Below are 21,518 nucleotides of genomic sequence, written 5' to 3'. Positions count from 1 at the left end.
CGTAAGTCGCCGTCACGGAGAAGCGATGAGTCGGCGTGAAGCTTTCCCGTTTGTCTTCCGTGTTCGCCGGCTGTCCTCGGGCTCACGAGGAGTGAGGGGACAGTCACTCACCGGAGAAGAGGCAGAATAGATCTCATTTAACAGCTCCTCGCCTCTGGAATATTCCAGAACCCATTCCTCTTCTTAACTGTGTGGCTGGGTTTTCTCTCCCGACTGACGGCTCAAATACCTGAGACTTGTGGGGGGGGGGGATTAGAAATAATTAACTAGATGAAAACGCTATGGTATTATCTTAATCTTAACACCAAGGTATTATCTTAATTTACCAAGGTATATTAGTATGTAGTCAAATAGTAATAGTGTTACCAATGATATTCTGACTTTTTGGACACTAGGGCTGCATGATGATGACGATTATTTAAACAAAAGTGATTATTTTGCCTGATATTGTGATCGTGATTATTACGATAGATAGATGGTGGCACAGGAATGTATAAACAGTATAATGAGGGGGGGGGGCACAGAATGGCACAATATACTGTACATATACAGGGGGTACAAAAAGTACTAAGTACTAAAATACAAAAGGGTGCAGTTAAGGATACAGTTAAATTGAGCGTGATTAACTGTGGTGCCACTTTCATATAAAAACAAGGGGATTTGAGGCGCTGAAACAATCAGTCTACTAGAGAGAGAGAGAGAGTATCTGAGAGAGAGAGAGTATCTGAGAGAGAGAGAGAGAGAGTATCTGAGAGAGAGAGAGTATCTGAGAGAGAGAGAGTATCTGAGAGAGAGAGAGTATCTGAGAGAGAGAGAGTATCTGAGAGAGAGAGTATCTGAGAGAGAGAGAGTATCTGAGAGAGAGAGAGAGTATCTGAGAGAGAGAGTATCTGAGAGAGAGAGAGTATCTGAGAGAGAGAGAGTATCTGAGAGAGAGAGTATCTGAGAGAGAGAGAGTATCTGAGAGAGAGAGAGAGTATCTGAGAGAGAGAGAGTATCTGAGAGAGAGAGAGTATCTGAGAGAGAGAGAGAGTATCTGAGAGAGAGAGAGTATCTGAGAGAGAGAGAGTATCTGAGAGAGAGAGAGAGTATCTGAGAGAGAGAGTATCTGAGAGAGAGAGAGGATCTATGAGAGAGAGAGAGAGAGAGAGAGTATCTGAGAGAGAGAGAGTATCTGAGAGAGAGAGAGTATCTGAGAGAGAGAGAGAGTATCTGAGAGAGAGTATCTGAGAGAGAGAGAGTATCTGAGAGAGAGAGAGTATCTGAGAGAGAGAGTATCTGTGAGAGAGAGAGTATCTGAGAGAGAGAGAGTATCTGAGAGAGAGAGAGTATCTGAGAGAGAGAGTATCTGTGAGAGAGAGAGTATCTGAGAGAGAGAGAGTATCTGAGAGAGAGAGAGTATCTGAGAGAGAGAGAGTATCTGAGAGAGAGAGTATCTGAGAGAGAGAGAGTATCTGAGAGAGAGAGTATCTGAGAGAGAGAGAGTATCTGAGAGAGAGAGAGTATCTGAGAGAGAGAGAGAGAGTATCTGAGAGAGAGAGAGAGAGAGAGAGAGAGTATCTGAGAGAGAGAGAGAGAGAGAGTATCTGAGAGAGAGAGAGAGTATCTGAGAGAGAGAGAGTATCTGAGAGAGAGAGTATCTGAGAGAGAGAGAGAGAGAGAGTATCTGAGAGAGAGAGTATCTGAGAGAGAGAGTATCTGAGAGAGAGAGTATCTGAGAGAGAGAGAGTATCTGTGAGAGAGAGAGAGTATCTGAGAGAGAGAGAGAGTATCTGAGAGAGAGAGAGAGTATCTGTGAGAGAGAGAGAGAGAGAGAGAGAGAGAGAGTATCTGAGAGAGAGAGAGTATCTGAGAGAGAGAGTATCTGAGAGAGAGAGAGTATCTGAGAGAGAGAGAGAGAGAGAGTATCTGTGAGAGAGAGTATCTGAGAGAGAGAGTATCTGAGAGAGAGAGAGAGAGTATCTGAGAGAGAGTATCTGAGAGAGAGAGTATCTGAGAGAGAGAGAGTATCTGAGAGAGAGAGTATCTGAGAGAGAGAGAGTATCTGAGAGAGAGAGAGAGAGTATCTGAGAGAGAGAGAGAGTATCTGAGAGAGAGAGAGAGAGTATCTGAGAGAGAGAGAGTATCTGAGAGAGAGAGAGAGAGTATCTGAGAGAGAGAGAGTATCTGAGAGAGAGAGTATCTGAGAGAGAGAGAGTATCTGAGAGAGAGAGAGAGTATCTGAGAGAGAGAGAGTATCTGAGAGAGAGAGAGAGTATCTGAGAGAGAGAGTATCTGAGAGAGAGAGAGTATCTGAGAGAGAGAGAGAGAGAGAGAGAGTATCTGAGAGAGAGAGAGAGTATCTGAGAGAGAGAGAGTATCTGAGAGAGAGAGTATCTGAGAGAGAGAGAGAGAGTATCTGAGAGAGAGAGAGAGTATCTGAGAGAGAGAGAGTATCTGAGAGAGAGAGAGTATCTGAGAGAGAGTATCTGAGAGAGAGTATCTGAGAGAGAGAGAGTATCTGAGAGAGAGTATCTGTGAGAGAGAGAGTATCTGAGAGAGAGAGAGTATCTGAGAGAGAGAGAGAGTATCTGAGAGAGAGAGAGTATCTGAGAGAGAGAGTATCTGAGAGAGAGAGAGTATCTGAGAGAGAGAGAGAGAGTATCTGAGAGAGAGAGAGAGAGAGTATCTGAGAGAGAGAGAGAGAGAGAGTATCTGTGCTTCAAGCTCCACTGACACACATTTTTACGCTATAAAATCAGCATTAAAATCTTCATAATTACCCTCATCATGAGTGAGCTGATGTACTGTAGGTTTCTGCCTCATTAATTGTGTGACCCAACATTTAGGGCCTCTTCAGCACTTTTCCAGCATGATCTCATATTCTGTCTGCATGAAAGGGGGTGCGTTTAGGTGATATAATAAGTTCACAGTTGTTCATTTCAATTCATTGTCAGATATAAAATCTGCGATTGACCAACAGTCCTAAGTTACAGCAGCACTGTAGAGACCCAATAATCACGAGAACTTTCCCAAGTTTCCCAAGAGCGTTTGGGACACTTTCCATCTATTCTATTCTCTGGCAAAACGATTAAAGGTTGGTTTATATAGTCAATCATCCAACATGTCAGCCGACAATTAAAAGCTAGAGACTGGCTTGTGAGTCTACCAAAACACTGGAGACGTTATCTTTCAACATGAGTGAAGTTGCTCAGACACAAAAACCAGGCTGTGATTTGCCATCGCGCTCCAACCCCCCAGGGGGCGTTTTCTCCGATAATATCATCCCCGCTCCTTTGAATAGCAATTACCGTTCAACCTTGAAGTGTTGTTACACGTCGTCAGAGGAGTTACCATCTGCCACTCCGGCGGCAAGCTGTGGTGATGTCACAGATGGCGGCGAGCTGTGATGATGTCGCGCCGTTCGCGCCGTTCTCTGACTGTGTTTCATTTGTATTTTTTTCGTCTGGCTGCAGGAACTTCTACTACATCACCATGCTGCGCGACCCGGTCTCCCGCTACCTCAGCGAGTGGAAGCACGTCCAGCGCGGCGCCACCTGGAAGACGTCCCTGCACATGTGCGACGGCCGCTCGCCCACCCAGGACGAGCTGCCCGCATGCTACCGCGGCGACGACTGGACGGGCGTGTCCCTGACCGACTTCATGGATTGCCCCTCCAACCTGGCCAACAACCGGCAGGTGCGCATGCTGGCAGACCTCAGCCTGGTGGGCTGCTACAACCTGTCCTCCATGAACGAGAGCGAGCGCGGCCGCGTCCTGCTGGGCAGCGCCATGAGCAACCTGAAGAACATGGCGTTCTACGGCCTCACCGAGTTCCAGCGCAAGACGCAGTACCTGTTCGAGCGGACGTTCAGCCTGCGCTTCATCGCCGCCTTCACGCAGATCAACAGCACGCGCGCCGCCAACGTGGACCTGAGCGAGGGTGTGCGCCGGCGCATCGAGGACCTCAACCAGCTGGACGTCCAGCTGTATGAGTTCGCCAAGGACCTCTTCCTGCGTCGCTTCCAGTTCACGCGGCAGCGCGAGCGCAGGGAGGAGCGCCTGAGGAGACGGGAGGAACGCCGCTGGCTCAGGGAGCAGAGGGAACAGGGAGGCTCCTGGTTCGCCGTCGGGCGCCGCGGCGATGGGGGCGGGGCGGCGGCGGGGGGAGCGGACGGCGAGGGGGGCGGGGCGGGCGAGGGCGGGCGGGACCTCGCCGCCACCACCGAGGACTACACGAGCCAGGTGGCCCGTTGGTGAGGCCGCACGCCCCGCCCCCTGACCACACAAGGAGAGAGAGAGAGAGAGAGGGGCCCCAGAGGATAGTCTACAAGTCTCTCTCTCTCTCTCTCTCTCTTTCCATGTCTCTCTCTCCTCTCTCGCTCTCTCTGTTGATGCAGTATATCTCTCTCTATGTCTCTCAGCTTCAGTGTGATACCAGCGCTCTGCTACAGTTTCTTTAGGTCATGAAACTGCCAAGTCTGAGAGTCACACAGCAACTCTGCCTCGAGGTGCCGTTTGGTGTCTTAAATCTTCAAACGGTTCGACTAGATTTCTCTGTAATGGCCGTTTGTTTTGCTCCTTTGCTTCCCCGCCTTGATTATTCATTATCATGCAGACTGTGACTCTTTGCTCAACTTGTGAACTCTTTGAAGACTGTCAACAAAGCCTAAAGACACGATGAAAAGAAGCTGCTTGCTCTGTGATGGTTCTTTTATTGGGATGCTCGGTGTTCAGGGGAGGGATATCGATCAATGTTTTTTTGTTTTGTTGCAACTGGCAGGAATACATTAGTTGAACAGGAAACAGTATTAAAGTGCTGATTGTTGCATGTCCTGTGTCCAGATTATATTTGACAAATGGTTTGGTGACAGAGAGTGACTTCCTAAAGAAAAAATGAGAGCCAAAGTATACCTTTAGGAGAATATATCTGTGCGTATTAATGGGTCATGGTTAGCCAATTGTGGTTTTCTGCAACCAAAATATTGTTAATAGATATTTTTAACAAATTCAGATCAGATAATATAAATATTGTTGATTCAGATGTTTTGAATATAATGCAATTTGCTCATTTCTTTAGTGCAATATTCTTTATGGAGTACAGCACTTTGTCACAAGAACTTTGTGTTTTTATCTTGGAAATTCAGAGCGGAAGCTGCTCCTTCTCAGCTGCTAACTGTGTTGGAAGGAGAAATCCGTCATAGACTCACAAAAAGAGGATTACCCCCTGAAGCAAATCATCCACATTTTTATTCTGCCCCATCCTACACCTAAGACATTTGCCTTTTACATAACAAGTACCACAACTGTAGAAAATACAATTTTTTTACAACGCTATAAACCGGCTTAGTGAAGTACAGTGTGTCTCTCCGGAGTGTGTAGATAAAGAGTACACACAGGTAATGAATTAAGTGTGGTAAGTGTGGCTGTTTTGCATCCCGACTGCCAATGAAGTGATCAGCATTCGTCCCCAGTTCTGCTGTCCGTCACGGCGGCTGCTTTTCCATGTGTGGATCCGTGTTGATCGGCGCTGTGTGGGCAGAGAAGAGGTTCTAATCCCGGTCCAGCCGGGCCGGGATCAAAGCGGAGCGTAGCAGTATACAGTAGCTGTACAACAAAGATTAACACGCTGTTCTACAGTATACCACTACTCTGTTCAGTAGCTCCCCTATTAAAACACTTTATTACACATCATTACTGTACTTGGAAATATAATGTTGTGGTTGAAAGCCATTATGTTTTCATGTTTCATCTGCAATAAAGGCACTGATACAGTTGGACTGTATGCATCTCTTATAGATTATAGAATTGCTACATTAAAGTGATCATCTCCAACTTCCCAGTTCTTTTTTGGGCGCGGGAGGGGGGGGGGGGGTGATTGCAGTGTGTTCTGGGACTGTATTTCAGTGATCACTTCAAAACCACAGTGTCGCCTGTTTGATGTCGGTGTTCAGACAGTGAATGAGCCACACCTCCACAGAAAAATTATTTCGTGTGTGTATTTCTTTGCTCATAATAACGGTCTTTCTGTTTCGTTCAGTCGTGTATCAGTTCCACCTATCCTCTTTCTCTTGTTTTGTATCTTTTTTTTTTTTTTAGCTCTGCCTATTCTCTCTGGCGGACCAAATACTGCTGACTGTGCGTGGCTTGGGATATTTGCTGGGGAGGAAGGGAATGTCACCACAGACACCAGACAACTCTCAGAACTGCAATGGAAAGGCTTTCATGAATGGGGGGGGGGGCTGAATCATTATTAGGTTACCTCAGCCAGCGACAGATCGTAGCGAAACAGACATTAATTTAAATGAAAAAGTTTAACTTAAAAGTGACATGACATGAACTAATTTGCTGCTATATCACTTGTTTTTTTACTCACAATTGCAATCATTCACAGTGTAATGACACATTTCGTCCTAGAAAATTGAATACAGTATGTGATTAAGTTATATTGTGTCTTAATGACTCAATATCATTGTGACCATGTGAGTTCAATTGTTGTCGGGTGCATGTGTGTGTGGGTGCGTGCATGTCGTGTGTGTGTGCTCATCATTGTTAATCAAGTCTGTTTTACTTCATATACTGTATGTTATAGATATAGATATGTAGACCAGTATACTGTCCATCAGATCATTATCTTATACAGTGCCAGAGGTGTGTTGTTAATTTCTCTCTCACAAGGTTACAAACACACACACACACACACACAGAAACAGCAGCTTATTTTCATCTACTCAATGATTGGCAGAGGCTCTGGAGAGACAGAATGCTTGAACATGATTATCGTTATCAGAATACGGTGTAAAGGATGAATGTGGTGTTCGGTCACACTTCCTGGGTTTTTATATGCTCACAAGATGGCCCCGAAATATGTTTGGAGAGGCAGGCGTGGTAAATATATCGTCCTATTTTCAACCGGTTGAGACTGTTCTCATAGTAGTCACACAAGGACTCCCTCCCTCTCCATAGCAGTGTGTGCTACTGGCCAGACAAGACAATGCAATGTTTAAATTAGAGTGCTTTTTAAGGCCTATTTCTGGTTGTTCAGATAGATGCTAACACAAGGAGGCACGGCCTGTCTCATCATAGCTACAGTTCGCATTACGCCCAGACAGTTGGAAATTTAGGCAGAAAATTTAGGCAGAAAAATGTTTTAAAATGTAAAATGGCTGAATAATAATTTTAAAAATTCACATTTGTTTTGTTGTTGCCTAAATGTAAGTGTCACATTCAACCACCAAGTTAATCCTTTGTGATGTGAAAAAAAGTTTTATTTATCTGCCATTCCCCCACGCTGTGTACCATGTTGTGACAAAGTGATTTGAATAAACCTCAATTGCCACTCAGTATACTGCAAGTGCACATCTCAGAGGAGCAGCTTTTCTCATATTTATTTGGTCATTCATTCCAAAAGGGAGAGTTTGCCTGAAAGAAGTGCGTAGGTACCATCACTCTGAGTTGTACTGAAAGATAACTTTTTATTCTGTGTGTTCCTATTAGAATTATTGTGATGTAGGTTATAATAAGAGCTGTCTTGATGACATTGGTCTTCTCATACTTTATCTGTGACTTTCTTGTAGATCTGCAAAGTTGGGGGAGTAGTACTTCAGATACGTATTAGAAATAAATGCATTGAACAAACATGGACATTTCCTGGCTGAGATCATTGTTACAGAGCTACACCTACTGTAGATATAGTATGAAAACCAGCATCCCCAAATGTAAACACCAAAACTCCCATTAGGGAATCTCAAAGACACTCACTGTTCAATTGCCATAATATCACTGATTTATATATTATAATGTAATAATTATTTTATTGAAGTAAGTGTTCCCCTGATTTTTTGAGATTATTGCTCAAGAGAAATAGAATAATTGTATGGTCAATAGTTGCAGTCCATTATTGTAGAAAACATACTGGATCACCGGTCTCTTCTCATGTTATTCAGCAGTTACAAGGTAAGGACATATTGGTGATGTGTTGCATAACTTGGCAGTCATGTAATTAAAGGAGTAATAAAGGGAAAATGCATGTTTAGCCCTGTTTTAATGTTACTTATGATCATATAAATGGTTCAGATTAAAACGTTGACAAAGCTAGCACTTTTGAGAAAGTCTGATAATTGCTCTACCACCGTTTTGGTCATACAATGGATGTGGGTGGGCACCTTGAAAAATCATTCAAAAAACATGTTAAACACTCAATTTCAAAGACAAGAAACTCACTGAGGTGTTAGTCGGCGTTCTGACATATAATTCGCCATAAAGTAAGATTCTAGTTTATCTGGAAAGGCTTTTTAAAATATTGAGCATAGAACTATTTAGTCGCAGCACATACGTGTGTAAACTTCCGCAAACTAGGTAGCCTAGCAACATAAACAATAACAATAGCTTTGTTTTGTTGTTGCTTAAATGTAAGTGTCACATTCAACCACCAAGTTAATCCTTTGTTATCTGCCATTCCCCCACGTTGTGTACCATGTTGTGACAAAGTGATTTGAATAAACCTCAATTGCCACTCAGTATACTGCAAGTGCACATCTCAGTGGAGCAGCTTTTCTCATATTTATTTGGTCATTCATTCCAAAAGGGAGAGTTTGCCTGAAAGAAGTGCGTAGGTACCATCACTCTGAGTTGTACTGAAAGATAACTTTTTATTCTGTGTGTTCCTATTAGAGTTATTGTGATGTAGGCTATAATAAGAGCCGTATAATAAGTGCCCATCCACATCCATTGTATGACCAAAACGGTGGTAGAGCAATTATCAGACTTTCTCAAAAGTGCTAGTTTTGTCAGCGTTTTGATCTGAACCATCGTATATGATCATAAGTAACCTTAAAACAGGGCTAAACATGCATTTTCCCTTTACTACTCCTTTAAGGTTACAGCTAAAAAACAAACAGGTTTTAGTAACACTAACCGAATCGATATTGAATCGAATCGAATAGCATCGTGATAATTGATTCTGAACCTTGTGAACCTGGGAGTAGGGTTGCCCGGGCAACCAGAAAGGGCCTTTCTACCACCTGTCCCCGCTGTCCATGGTGCTGATTGGGTCTGGGTTGGTCGGCCGTGCCCTCTCTGGCCGTTTCTGCTGAGGCACGCTGTCTGTGGTGCTGAAACGGACATTCATGCACGGCAGGACCCAGGAAGGGCGTGGTCGCAGTCATGTGACAACCTCCGACGACCCACCGCCAGGGAGAATGTCACTATATATATATATATATATATATATATATATATACACACACACACACACTCCGTGGTTTAATGATGACTGGGGGAACATTCATTCACGTTGGATGTGTGGACCCCTCTACCTCAAGTCTGGATAGATAGAGGTCTCCTGTCTGTAACAGACACAACAGAACATCACAATCGATGAACGTATCATACCACACACTTCTAGTTTCTGGTAAAAACGGGTCTATGCAGCATAGATCTGTTTTACCCGCTAGACGGAAGCATGTGATGAGACACGTATCCATGGGGTGACTGGGCTGGTGTTGGCCTACTTTAGATGAAGACGGCATCATCCAATAGTGTTAGTCTTCCTTCTCTACAGCACGGCGATTGATAATTCACTTGTAAGACAATATTGACTGTCCTTGAAACCTGCTGTTGATTTCTCTGATACTTCCTCAAGGGGATGTTTCCCTGGGAATCTGGGAAGCGGGTTTAGCCTGTGTTGATTGCCGGTATATGTATTCCTGCTGCTCTCCAGCCCCCTGGATCACTGACTCCCCATCGACTGGGACCGCTGCACATCTTTACCCCCCCAGATGGTGTGATGGTATGATCCAAAGCGTTTAACAGCCAGAAACGTGTAATGACTGAGAGAGAGACATGACTTTGCTCCTAGGCTGTTTTCTGTTGTCTGAGCTTCTGCAGCTCCACATACATCTCATCTCTGATACCAGGCAAATTAAAAGGAACGGTTTGACAGCTATTCTAGATGAATCATAAGTGTGAATATACTGGCAAAGTCCAGGCAGTACGTGGTGTTGCTCCTATAGTAGTTTCCGAGGTGATCGTCTAGAGCATGGAGGGTGATCCCCACCACAGGCCACCACACGGGCGACGACGCCCACCCGACTCCTCCCCTCCACCCAGGACGCCTGCAGGGGGCGCACCCCCGCCACTACGCCGAACACACTCAACCAGGTGGGAAGAGGATGCTGCCGTAGAGGTTGAAGTGGAAACCAAACAAGACGAATTTGCTCATGAGCAAATGAGCTCTATGAGCTCCCCTATGGGCCATAACCTCCAGCGGTGTTGCGCTAATAAAGGCATGCTGGTGACATAGAGGAAGTGGGCGGTGGCCTGGTCAACCACGACGATGCTGCTGCTACTTCCACGGCCTCAGCTTCGCCAGGTATATAAGGGGGGGGGTGATGTTACCCGTTGCAAAGATGATCTCATTCATGACAGGAAGATAGTATCTCTTGATGTACTCGTCCAGTGGGCTACAGTCTGTCTCATCGTCCACTTCTTCTTTAGGCATGGTTGTGTTGACTGAAAGATTTGTCTTGGTTAAAGTGATGAATGAGAGATATGTTGTAGCAGATGACCACACTAATTGACAACTAATTTCTCAACATTTCCTGATATACACAAGGCAACAGATAGAATGGCATCAATTGTAGTCACATACATCTGTCCTTGCAAACAAGAAAATCAATTCAGTACAGTCACTCACATGTGACCATGTTTGGATTTCCTGCAGCCTTGAGAGAGAGCCTTGAGATTTTGCCCACCTTCAAAGTGAAACAAAATGAGTTTGCAAGATCAGAATGGTTTCACAAGGCTACACTTCCGCTATAGCCTTTCAGTGAAATTGGAATATGAAACTGGGAAGTAAAAGTAAACCAAGAAAAAGTACAGTATATTTCGAAGAATATGTCAAATACTGCTGAAAATAACTTTCAAATACACACAGTAGTACAGTCTACAGCTACGTAGGTCAAAATACTATAAAAGCATTTCACTTTTCAGTGCTTGAAACCCACCTGACTCTCTGGGCAGACTCAAGCTAAAGGAAGTGAAATGTCTTCTGGTAGTCAGTGATCATGAGTAAAAACATTGGCTTATAGTCTAGCGACAAGTCCTCAAAAAGGCTTTAGTTTTCGAGATACCCCTACCTGAGTTAGAACAAAACCCAACAGTATTTTTTCATATCCCCTATGTCTCCCATTAATGAACTGGATTGTTGTGGACTTTTCTTTTGGGAAGAATGTGTTTGCTCACTCCTATCTTCATCAGATTTGCTGATGTATGTACCAGGTGTCTGTCCTACATCACCAAAGAGTCAGAATGTAATCTACCTATACAAATACTGTCATTTCAAAGACAACGGAAACTAGAAAACAAACAAGAGCATACGAAAACAGGACACAGAAATAAAATAAATGTGTGTGTGTGTGTGTGTGTGTGTGTGTGTGTGTGTGTATGTGTGTGTGTGTGTGTGTGTGTGTGTACGCGCGCACACACAAACGCATGTACCGATGTGCTTCTGTAAGCGATGAATGGATGAGGTAACACAGGATACAGGAAGGCCATCAGAGTGGCACTGGCTCATCCTACTCTCTCTCCCCAGTTTGCATCTTTGCAATACAAATGAGTAATATCTCTCAGCTCTGTAGGTGCTGGGGATTTCTTAAATAGGACTTGTTCAATGGCTCCATCTCTGACAACACATCCCTTCATCCATAACAGGGGTTTAGGGATGTGACTGGTATCATATCGCTAGCTGATACTGTACAATGCTCTTTGTACATGTTCAAATGCATCCTCTCTCTGGAACACCGTATCCAGTGCCGGTTTAGGGATCTCATTCTGGACTTCTGCAACGGCTTCACTCTGAGAGTCTCTGCTGGGTTAGGGTTAGGTACAGGGTTAGGGTTACAACTGGGTTAGGGTTAGGTACAGGGTTAGGGTTACAACTGGGTTAGGGTTAGGTACAGGGTTAGGGTTACAACTGGGTTAGGGTTAGGTACAGGGTTAGGGTTACAACTGGGTTAGGGTTACAACCTCAGAGTGGCCCAAGCTCAAGAAGGGAATCCTTACTGGATGCATCATTTCAGTGATCCGTTCTGCCCTTGAACGTGCTGGTGAAGTCTGCTTCAGTACACAGGGCCTCTCACTGAGCTCGGTGTCCGAAAGCTGCCTATTAGGTCCCTTAGGTTATGGATGATCTGACTGTGACAACAACATCTGTCCCAGGTAGCAGGTGGGTCCTGAAGGGCGTGGAGGAGCTGATCTCCTAGGCTCGTATGAGCTCCAAGCCGGTGAAGTACAGATCCCTGGTGCTGAAGAAAAGAATGACCCTTAACAAGTTTTGCTTTACCCAGTACCCAGATACCATCTATCACGGAGAAACCAGTGAAAGGAAAGGTGTTTTGACCGCAGTAGTAGAGACGCAGCATCCAGCCAAACGACCAACCGAGTGCAGGAAGACTGGCAAGCCACAGTGGACATGTTGGGCCTATCCAAGGCTTGGATATCAACAGGGAATTCTCTGGCTCCTCTTGATCTATGAGGTGTCCACAGTCAAGGGCTTTGAGAGGAGAGTCAGCAGGTTCCTACAGAAGTTGCTGGGACGACCTCGGAGCCTGAGCAGTATCGCCCTCTACAGGCCGAACACCAAACTGAAGCTCCCCATCAGCAGCTTGAATGAAGAGTTTGTGGTGAACCCTTCTATGGAGGTGCTCCAATACCGAGAATCCTGTGACCCAAACGTCTCCCAGGCTGGGATCGAGGTCGGGACAGGACGGAGGTGGAGGGCAGCAGAAGCCGTGGATGTCGCTGAGTCGCGACCGAGGCACAGGGTGCTGGAGATTCGGAAAGCCGAGCCCCATCGGATACGATTCTGAATCCAGGCTGTCTATGATGTTCTACCGAACCCATCCAAGTTGTTCTGCTGGTGGAAGGTGGAGTCACCAGCTTGAGCACCAGCAGAGAGGGACCCGGAAGCAACTCCTCAGTTTCTGTTCGAAAGCCCTGGCCGAGGGCTATGACCAAGTCCTGAAGGCAATAGCAGACACCATCTGCAATGGTATTAGCCACTACAAGTGCCTCTGCCCAGTGAAGACCATCGCTTTCGTCAGGGCCAGGGAGAAGCTAACATCAGCTACTAGGACCATCTCCACTGGCCTGCTAGCAACGGTAAATAAATGGTAAATGGTAAATGGACTGCACTTATATAGCGCTTTTATCCAAAGCGCTTTACAGTGAAGGCCTCTCATTCACACACCAATGGCGGCAGCTCCATGCAAGGCGCTAGCCTGCTCATTGGGAGCAATTTGGGCATCAGTGTCTTACCCAAGGACACTTGGTAAGGTTGACAGGTAGTCAGGAGGAGCCGGAATTCGAACTTCCTACAATCATCATCACGACCCGCTCTTCCTCCTGAGCTACACAAGACTGGGAGGTGAAAGCTGACCTGGGCCAGACTCTGAAGTTTCTGTTGATTTTGAAAGCTTCCAAGCAGGTAATTTTCTTGGAACTCAGTTGTTACTTCGCTTGGGAACGTATTGAGGAGACTAACGAGAGGAAGAGGCCAAAGTAGTACGCTGAGCATGTGGAAGAATGCTGAAGGGTAGTGGTGAGTGAAGTGCATTGATGTGGGATGCAGAAGGTTCACAGGCCAGTCCCTCGTCAGGGCCTTGGACATACTGGACTCAGCATCACAGGAGCCAGTAAGCAAAGGGCCATCAAGATGGCCACCGAGGCAGCGAAGTGGCTTCAAGATGGCTGTAGGGTAGTGCTACCTGGACACAAGCTGGGGCTCGATCAACCCTGGCTGGATCACCTGGGTGAGGGTGTCTGACTGTTGAAAGACCTGAAACACCTGATCCCAGGTACAGTAACATCACTGATGCACAAGGTTACTCACATTCTGACTGTTTGGTGATGCAGTACAGACACCAGGTCTTTCCCTGCCTAAATATGACGACATCAGAGTGAATGTTCTCAAACCTACAGGCTATTATGTCACCCAGCCCCCATTCAGAATGACCTCATTTGGATGTTTCAGAGAATGATGTGAAATTGTGACCTGCTTGGAAGCTTCCGTGTGTCAAAGAGGTGTGAATGTATGGATGTATACATATGTATTACTCGATATATCTAAACAGCCAGGATGTATGTATACTGTATATTTATACTCCTTGACTTATATATTTGTATAGTTATATATATTTACAGACTGAATGTATGCAGGTACATATACTGTATAGCTTGTACATATATTGTGTACACCTAGACTTATATACTTTTATAGTTATATATATTTATACAGATGGAATGTATGCAGGTATGTACATTACATTACATTACAGTCATTTAGCAGATGCTTTTATCCAAAGCGACTAACAATAATTGCATTTAACGTAGGAAGAGCCAATGTAGGCTACTACTACTTGCCAGAACTCACAAGTGCATCTTCTTTCTAAAACAAGTGACTAAGAGCATAATCTAGTGCTGAAGGCAAACTATATATCTTATTCTATTGTATACTGCGCAGGTACTGTACATATGGATGTATATAGTCCCTGATATTCCTTTTTAAATGCTGCCCCCCCCCCCCCCCCCCTCATCAGTGTCTTTTTTGTTACCCTGTATCTAGTGGTTCTTTTCTTTCCACCCTATCTGTAATTTTCAACTGCTGACACGCCAAATCTCCCCCTGGGGGAATCAATAATGTCTTACCCTATCTTAAAGAGATCTAATTTGCAGTAAAACTGTACTAGATATATCCATATAACCACTGGCTATTGTTCAATAGCACCTTAGGCAATTGAATAACCATATATTTGACAGGAATGTATGTCTTTCTGATAAAAACTGACAAAAAAGTAAAGGAGTCATCTTTTCCTTTCACCACAAAAGTACAATTTCTGTCTAAACTTAAGCTATGTTTACAGTAATATATTCAGTATGTGTATAGGTAGATTACATTCTGACTCTTTGGTGATGTAGGACAGACCTGGTACATACCCCAGTAACTAAGAGTGAGCATACTCAAGTGGGCTATTATGTCACTATTCCCCTATTCCGACTGGCCTTATTTGGCTCTTTTTCAGAGATTGGGGTAGGTCTAAAGAATAGCCCCAAAACAAATTCATCCCAAAATAAAAGTCCACAACCATTGGGATACATATGGGATATGAAAAAACACTTGTGTTTTGTTCTAACTCAAATTCTGAGGGCCCCTCCTGCTAGTGCACTAGCTTCCTGTATAGCAGTTCTACCAAATATAAAGGTGGAGCCTGACATCTAGTGGCCTTGCAAGGGAATTGACTTCTCTTGTTTTTTGGAAACCTGAATTTGAGTTACCATTCAGTAATGGCATTTTGTTTGTAATTGATTCTGAATTACCTAAATAAATCAATCAGCAATTATTTTCACTGTACCATTTTGAAAATAAATGACCCTAAACATAATTACATTTAACCCTGTAGAGTAGCCTCTTTCAATTCCACTAGGGGGAGCACTTCCAGTACTGACAGCACAGTGTACAGTAGCATACATACTGCACATATAGATAGACAGACAGATAGATAGATAGATAGATAGATAGACAGATAGACAGACAGACAGACAGACAGACAGACAGACAGACAGACAGACAGATAGATAGATAGATAGATAGACAGACAGACAGACAGACAGACAGACAGACAGACAGACAGACAGACAGACAGACAGACGGACAGACGGATAGAGAGAGAGAGAGAGAGAGAGAGATATAGATAGATAGATAGATAGACAGACAGACAGACAGACAGACAGACAGATAGATAGATAGATAGATAGATAGATAGATAGATAGACAGACAGACAGACAGACAGACAGACAGACAGACAGACAGACAGACAGACAGACGGACAGACGGACAGACGGATAGATAGAGAGAGAGAGAGAGAGAGAGAGAGAGAGATATAGATAGATAGATAGATAGACAGACAGACAGACAGACAGACAGACAGACAGACAGATAGATAGATAGATAGATAGATAGATAGATAGATAGATAGATATAAACTTTAATAGTTCATGTAGGATGAAATTTAGCAATTCAGCAGTGGACAATAACAGTAAAAGGTTGGAAATGCAGAATACAGAATAGAATAGTAGCAATAAGCATAAAAAGAACAAGGACTATATACATAGATACAGCAGGTGTAAAATATAGAATATATGCATACATACATCCAGACTGTTAAGATATGTCTAGTAATACTCATATAGTGTATACATACATACATACATACATACATACATACATACATACATACATACATGAATGTTCTTGTGTACTGTTCTGTTCTGAATTATACAGTACTTACAATCTTCATTAGGAGCATGTTTAACACCAAAGTTGCAATTAATAACCTGAGGGAATTAAAGGGTGGATTAACAAAGTGAATTCACTGCAAGATCATATTTTATTTATGAGTTTGGAGGGAGAAGCCGCCGTGGGTGACGGAGGGGCAGACAGCTGAGCCCTCTACAAGGTCAAAGGGGAACTCATGGTTGGCTGTTTTCCCTCTGCTCCCATATCGGAGTCTGTTTGACAGTGACATTTTTTCAGCCTCGAAGGGACCAATACGAGATGACCTTTCCACACAGCTCTTGATGTCTCTGCTCCACTCTTCTGAAGGGGCTTGTCACTGTGACGAGATCAAAGATTGGAGTTCTCCCATACTCTGATATTTTACCAAAAGGCCAAATAAGATGAATGTGACAGCTAGTGTAATGCACAGTAGTCACGAGAGGTTAATAGAGCAATTTAATGAACAGAACGTCTTACTGGCTTCATGCCTGGTCGGGAAAGAGTGCAGCACTGTACATATTAATGGAAACATTTTCATTCTGACTGTCATTCTGACATTCTGAAAAAAAGCTTTTATTGCCCCCCACCTGGCAACAGCCGAAGGGGGTGGGACTTTAGTTTGGCCGGTGTCACATCGTCCATCAGTGAGTGGGTGAGTGAGTGAGTGAGTGAGTGAGTGAGTGAGTGAGTGAGTGAGTGAGTGAGTGAGTCAGTCAGTCAGTCAGTCAGTCAGTCAGTGAGTAAGTCTGTCAGTCAGTAGCACCAGAGCCCACCACAAAAGGGGCGCCTTTCCAATGCATTTTTCCATTGACAAGTACGTTTAGATTTTTACATCAAAAACTATGCTTGGTGTCTCAGTATAGTCTCAGAAAAGTTTACTTGCGAAATCATGTACTTTCTACATCTGCAGAGAGTAGAGTGTGAGGTGTTTAATGGCGCTAGATATGTCTGTAACATTCATAATAGGACTTTTGACCATACAGGTGCATGGACTTGTTTGCCCACTAGATGGAGACATTATTGTACTCTTACTCACTCTACCATGGTTTGTAGAGAGCTTACTTTGGTTAATCATTGATACACATGATGTGACATTAGTAGCGCTAGATATGTCGGTATTTCAACATTCATTATAGGACTTTTGACCACACAGGTGCATGGACTTGTTTAACAACTAGCAAATGTTGCGTCCAAGGGTCATGCCTCTCGATTCCAGATTGCCGGCATGCAATATAAAATCACACATTATGCATCTTTCTTTGGTTCATTATAAACAAACAAAGCCAGAAAATTGAGGGGTCTTCTACAGGGCAATATAGTGGGATCTCTGTATAAAAACGCCTAATGAGAAGCAGGGGGCTTGATACCACAAGGGAACATGCATAATGGGTGGGGGACAACATGTTTACATGTGTACAGTACTTGTTTTGTATAACTTTTTTTATGTAGGCTACAGTAGGCTGCCCTTGGTGGCAATCAACTATAAAATAAAGACAGAGTAGACATGTAGGCCCTCCCCATAAAATGTCCATTCAGCCATGCTGCCTTCGGTAGTACAGTGATCCATCACTGAGCCTGATGCTGCTGTGCTTGGCGTGTGTGGGGGGGGGGGCGGGGGGGGGGCTATGCTCTGGACGACAGGGCAGAGCCAGGTCAGCAGCCTTCTAGCTCAATCCAGCAGTCTGACATTCCAGTTGTCTGGTCATCTTTTTTTTTCCCCTGATGCCTACAACAATACTGGTTCATCATTCCACGCATACTGCTTTCAATTTACTGGTAGGAATGTGATTGCCTCCATAAATACCTACATAATCCCATATCTGGCAACCGATAAAATGGCACAGAGAATATATGTTCCGCGGTAATAGTGTGGAATTTGGGGAGGTGTGTCAGAGGACATGAAAGAAGGGTCAGGAACTTCTGCGGTATGATTGGTTGAATAAAACTCAAGCTCTGCAATCATACTCCTTTGACATACCACAGTTTATGGTGTCATTATTCTCTAGGTCAGTTCAAATGATTGTGATGGTTGTATTGATAGTGTGAGAAAAGTCCCCAGGATCAATGTTGGGATTGATATGTCCACTGTGGTGTGTAGCCTAGCCTGCTGCATACATGTCAGGGGGTCGAACAGATGGATTAGCTGATAGATCCCATTGACCATCTCTCCATCTCTCTAATAAGTTGAGAATGTACAGCAGGCTATGCAGTTGCTCTCTCTCCTATAGCCAGGCAGGCTATACATTAGGATATTTTGGGGGGCTAAATTAGGTCTACTCAGTAGAAGACACAAAACTTTTTTTGTCAGCAACTAAAAAAAAGTTTAAAACTGAAGATTTCTGCAATTTCTATAGGCCTTCACGTACTGACCTTCAGATGGATTGATATAAGACCATGCCATTTTCACCTGATTGTAACTAGTCTTTCTGTGTAGGTTTTATTTTTTCCTACAACACAACCATCCTGATATGACAGTGCTGCATAGGCCTACAGCTTGCCTGTCCCTCAGAGAAGGTAGAAAATAAAACTAGGTTCATTCAGACCATCTGATTAACTGCGATTAAGAGGTCAAAAGTCCCTTCTTTGCATATTTCTGAGGAAGATGCATATCTCTCTCCTATGATAAAGCTCTAGCCTATCTGAAGCAATAAAAACAAATGGCAATACACCTTTTTGGAACCGGTTCTGCAGGTATTATGTTAATAATCTAATAGTATATAGGCTATACACGCAAATAAACACCCCAAACATATTTATTTATTGGTTTATTTCAAGAAAACCTCAATTAAACATTGCGATAAAATGTCTCATTCATCTCTGGGCCTGAAAAACATGACGGTTTCACTGCTGTTCCCTTGGTAACAGCAAACCCTTGCCCTTCTCGAGCCTCCTGACATTCGTTTGGAATGTACCAAGTGTACTCACGGGGGGATCTGTAGATTTCAATTTGAGAATTACGCTCAATTTGCCCCCTAAAAAGTGAATAAATTCCAACCAAAAAAACACTTACTCGATGTATTCAACTTTTCTATAACGCACTTGATGTATTCAGTCTTTGATATGTACATCGTTAGGCGACGGGGTGTAAATTGTCCCCCTTTCAGTCAACCCACAGTCTGTCGCACAGGCAGCTGTCAAATGCTTGTTGCTCCAATCCGAGCTCCAAAGTCACGGAAAACAAACCGTCGAGCGGTTACGACCGAATAAAACATAGTTTCTTCAATACGACAAACCGTTATGGACGGTTGAATATTATAATTTCGACTCTACCGGAGAGCTAGCTCGCTGTCTTGTGTTCTCCCGGTGTCGTGGTGCCGGAGGAAGCCTGGTAGCTGATCTGGGATCGGTTCATCGTGAGGAGGATGAGGTAAGCAGGTGGGAAAAGCTGTGCTAGCAGATTAGCATGGCTACTAACACAGCTTTAACACGGGTTACATGTTCATATTCAGATTAGCATGGCTAATAACACAGCTTTAACACGGTTAGCATGTTCATATTCAGATTAGCATGGCTAATAACACAGCTTTAACACGGTTTACATGTTCGTATGGATGGGAATGCTGTGATTATCGGTTATTGGGCATAATGTCACGTATAAAGATTGATCTGGGACTCCCACCAAACCGGCTAGCTAGCTCATACTATAGCTAAGCTAACGCTAGCACGTCCTGTACCCAGCCTAATCAGACTAGACTAGGTACGTGATAAGCTAGCCTGATGACTTCATGATCAGGGACTAGACTAGGAAGCTAGGTGATAAGCTAGCCTGATGACTTCATGATCAGGGACTAGACTAGGAAGCTAGGTGATAAGCTAGCCTGATGACTTCATGATCAGGGACTAGACTAGGAAGCTAGGTGATAAGCTGGCCTGATGACTTCATGATCAGGGACTAGACTAGGAAGCTAGGTGATGAGCTAGCCTGATGACTTCATGATCAGGGACTAGACTAGGTACGTGATAAGCTAGCGCTAGCCTGATGACTTCATGATCAGGGACTAGACTAGGAAGCTAGGTGATAAGCTAGCCTGATGACTTCATGATCAGGGACTAGACTAGGAAGCTAGGTGATAAGCTAGCCTGATGACTTCATGATCAGGGACTAGACTAGGTAGCTAGGTGATAAGCTAGCCTGATGACTTCATGATCAGGGACTAGACTAGGTAGCTAGGTGATAAGATAGCCTGATGACTTCATGATCAGGGACTAGACTAGGTACGTGATAAGCTAGCCTGATGACTTCATGATCAGGGACTAGACTAGGGAGCTAGGTGATAAGCTAGCCTGATGACTTCATGATCAGGGACTAGACTAGGAAGCTACGTGATAAGCTAGCCTGGTGACTTCATGTCACGCAGCTAGTTTGCTAGCTAGTTTAAGTGGCTGTCTTGCTAGTTTAGTGAGCCAACGTTAGCTAGGCTACATGTTGAGAAACCTTGGCTAATTAGAGACTTTACTTGTTCTCGTCTTGACTTCTATAAAATGACATTTGCTAGTAAACGTTCGACATAACTTGGTCTACGTGATTTCTATCAAGCTAGATAGGTGCTAACTTGTCATGTTATTAGCTAGTAATGTAATATACCAGTCATAACCTAGCAATTGTTATCAGCTTTGCTATAAATATCTATGTAGCGAAATGCAAAAGTGTCTGGTCTAATAACGGTGTTACTTTGCCCCCCTTTCATCCCCTAGATCAGAAAGATCTATATTTATAATTGATCAAACGTTTGCCCTTGATAACCACTGGCATCAGTGTAGAGAAAGACAAGGCCATTGTAAAATGAGTGTTATTATAGTCTAAATAGGCTACACTATTACTGATAAAGTTACTATACGACAGCCATGCCTATATTTGTTGATGTTCTGCTTGCATACAATAATTTATTTCAAAAACCAATATTCTCATAATAGAGGAGGAATAGTTTTAAATAGCTGTAGTCAAAGAATACTAGAATACTAAGAAAAAAGAATGAGCACACGCCTACAGATTTAGTTTTGCATCAACTAGCCTGTCAGTCTGGCCTCCACAGCCAGTTTTTACACTGCAAATCTGTGTCTGCTCTGTCATTGGCCAGAGCTCGTTGGGAGGGCCTTCCTGGAGGCGGACCAGCAGACAGGAAGGGGGTGGCTGCAAATGTTTCAGCCAGAGTTCAGCAGACAGTCTTTTTCCTCTACTGTCGTAGAAAGAAACCCCTGTCCCAG

General features: G+C 43.9%; 1 protein-coding gene across 1 annotated transcript in view; it reads left to right on the top strand.

Annotated features, from left to right (window-relative positions):
- Positions 1–12,848, top strand: part of LOC311312971 (heparan-sulfate 6-O-sulfotransferase 3-B-like) — a gene marked incomplete at both ends in the record, with an annotated part of 102,563 nt that extends 89,715 nt beyond the window's left edge. Inside the window, 4 exons of the mRNA XM_084442978.1 lie at positions 3,456–4,231; positions 10,042–10,159; positions 10,266–10,351; positions 12,526–12,848. Coding sequence (XP_084299104.1) covers positions 3,456–4,231; positions 10,042–10,159; positions 10,266–10,351; positions 12,526–12,848 — 1,303 coding nt within the window. The remainder of the gene's footprint in view (positions 1–3,455; positions 4,232–10,041; positions 10,160–10,265; positions 10,352–12,525) is intronic.
- Between the last annotated feature and the right edge of the window lie 8,670 nt (positions 12,849–21,518).

This window comes from Borostomias antarcticus, assembly GCF_949987555.1.
Source record: "Borostomias antarcticus genome assembly, chromosome: 9".
NCBI lineage: Eukaryota > Metazoa > Chordata > Actinopteri > Stomiiformes > Stomiidae > Borostomias > Borostomias antarcticus.
Note: the sequence above shows the minus strand (reverse complement) of the source record. Positions and strands in the feature narration are given on the sequence as shown.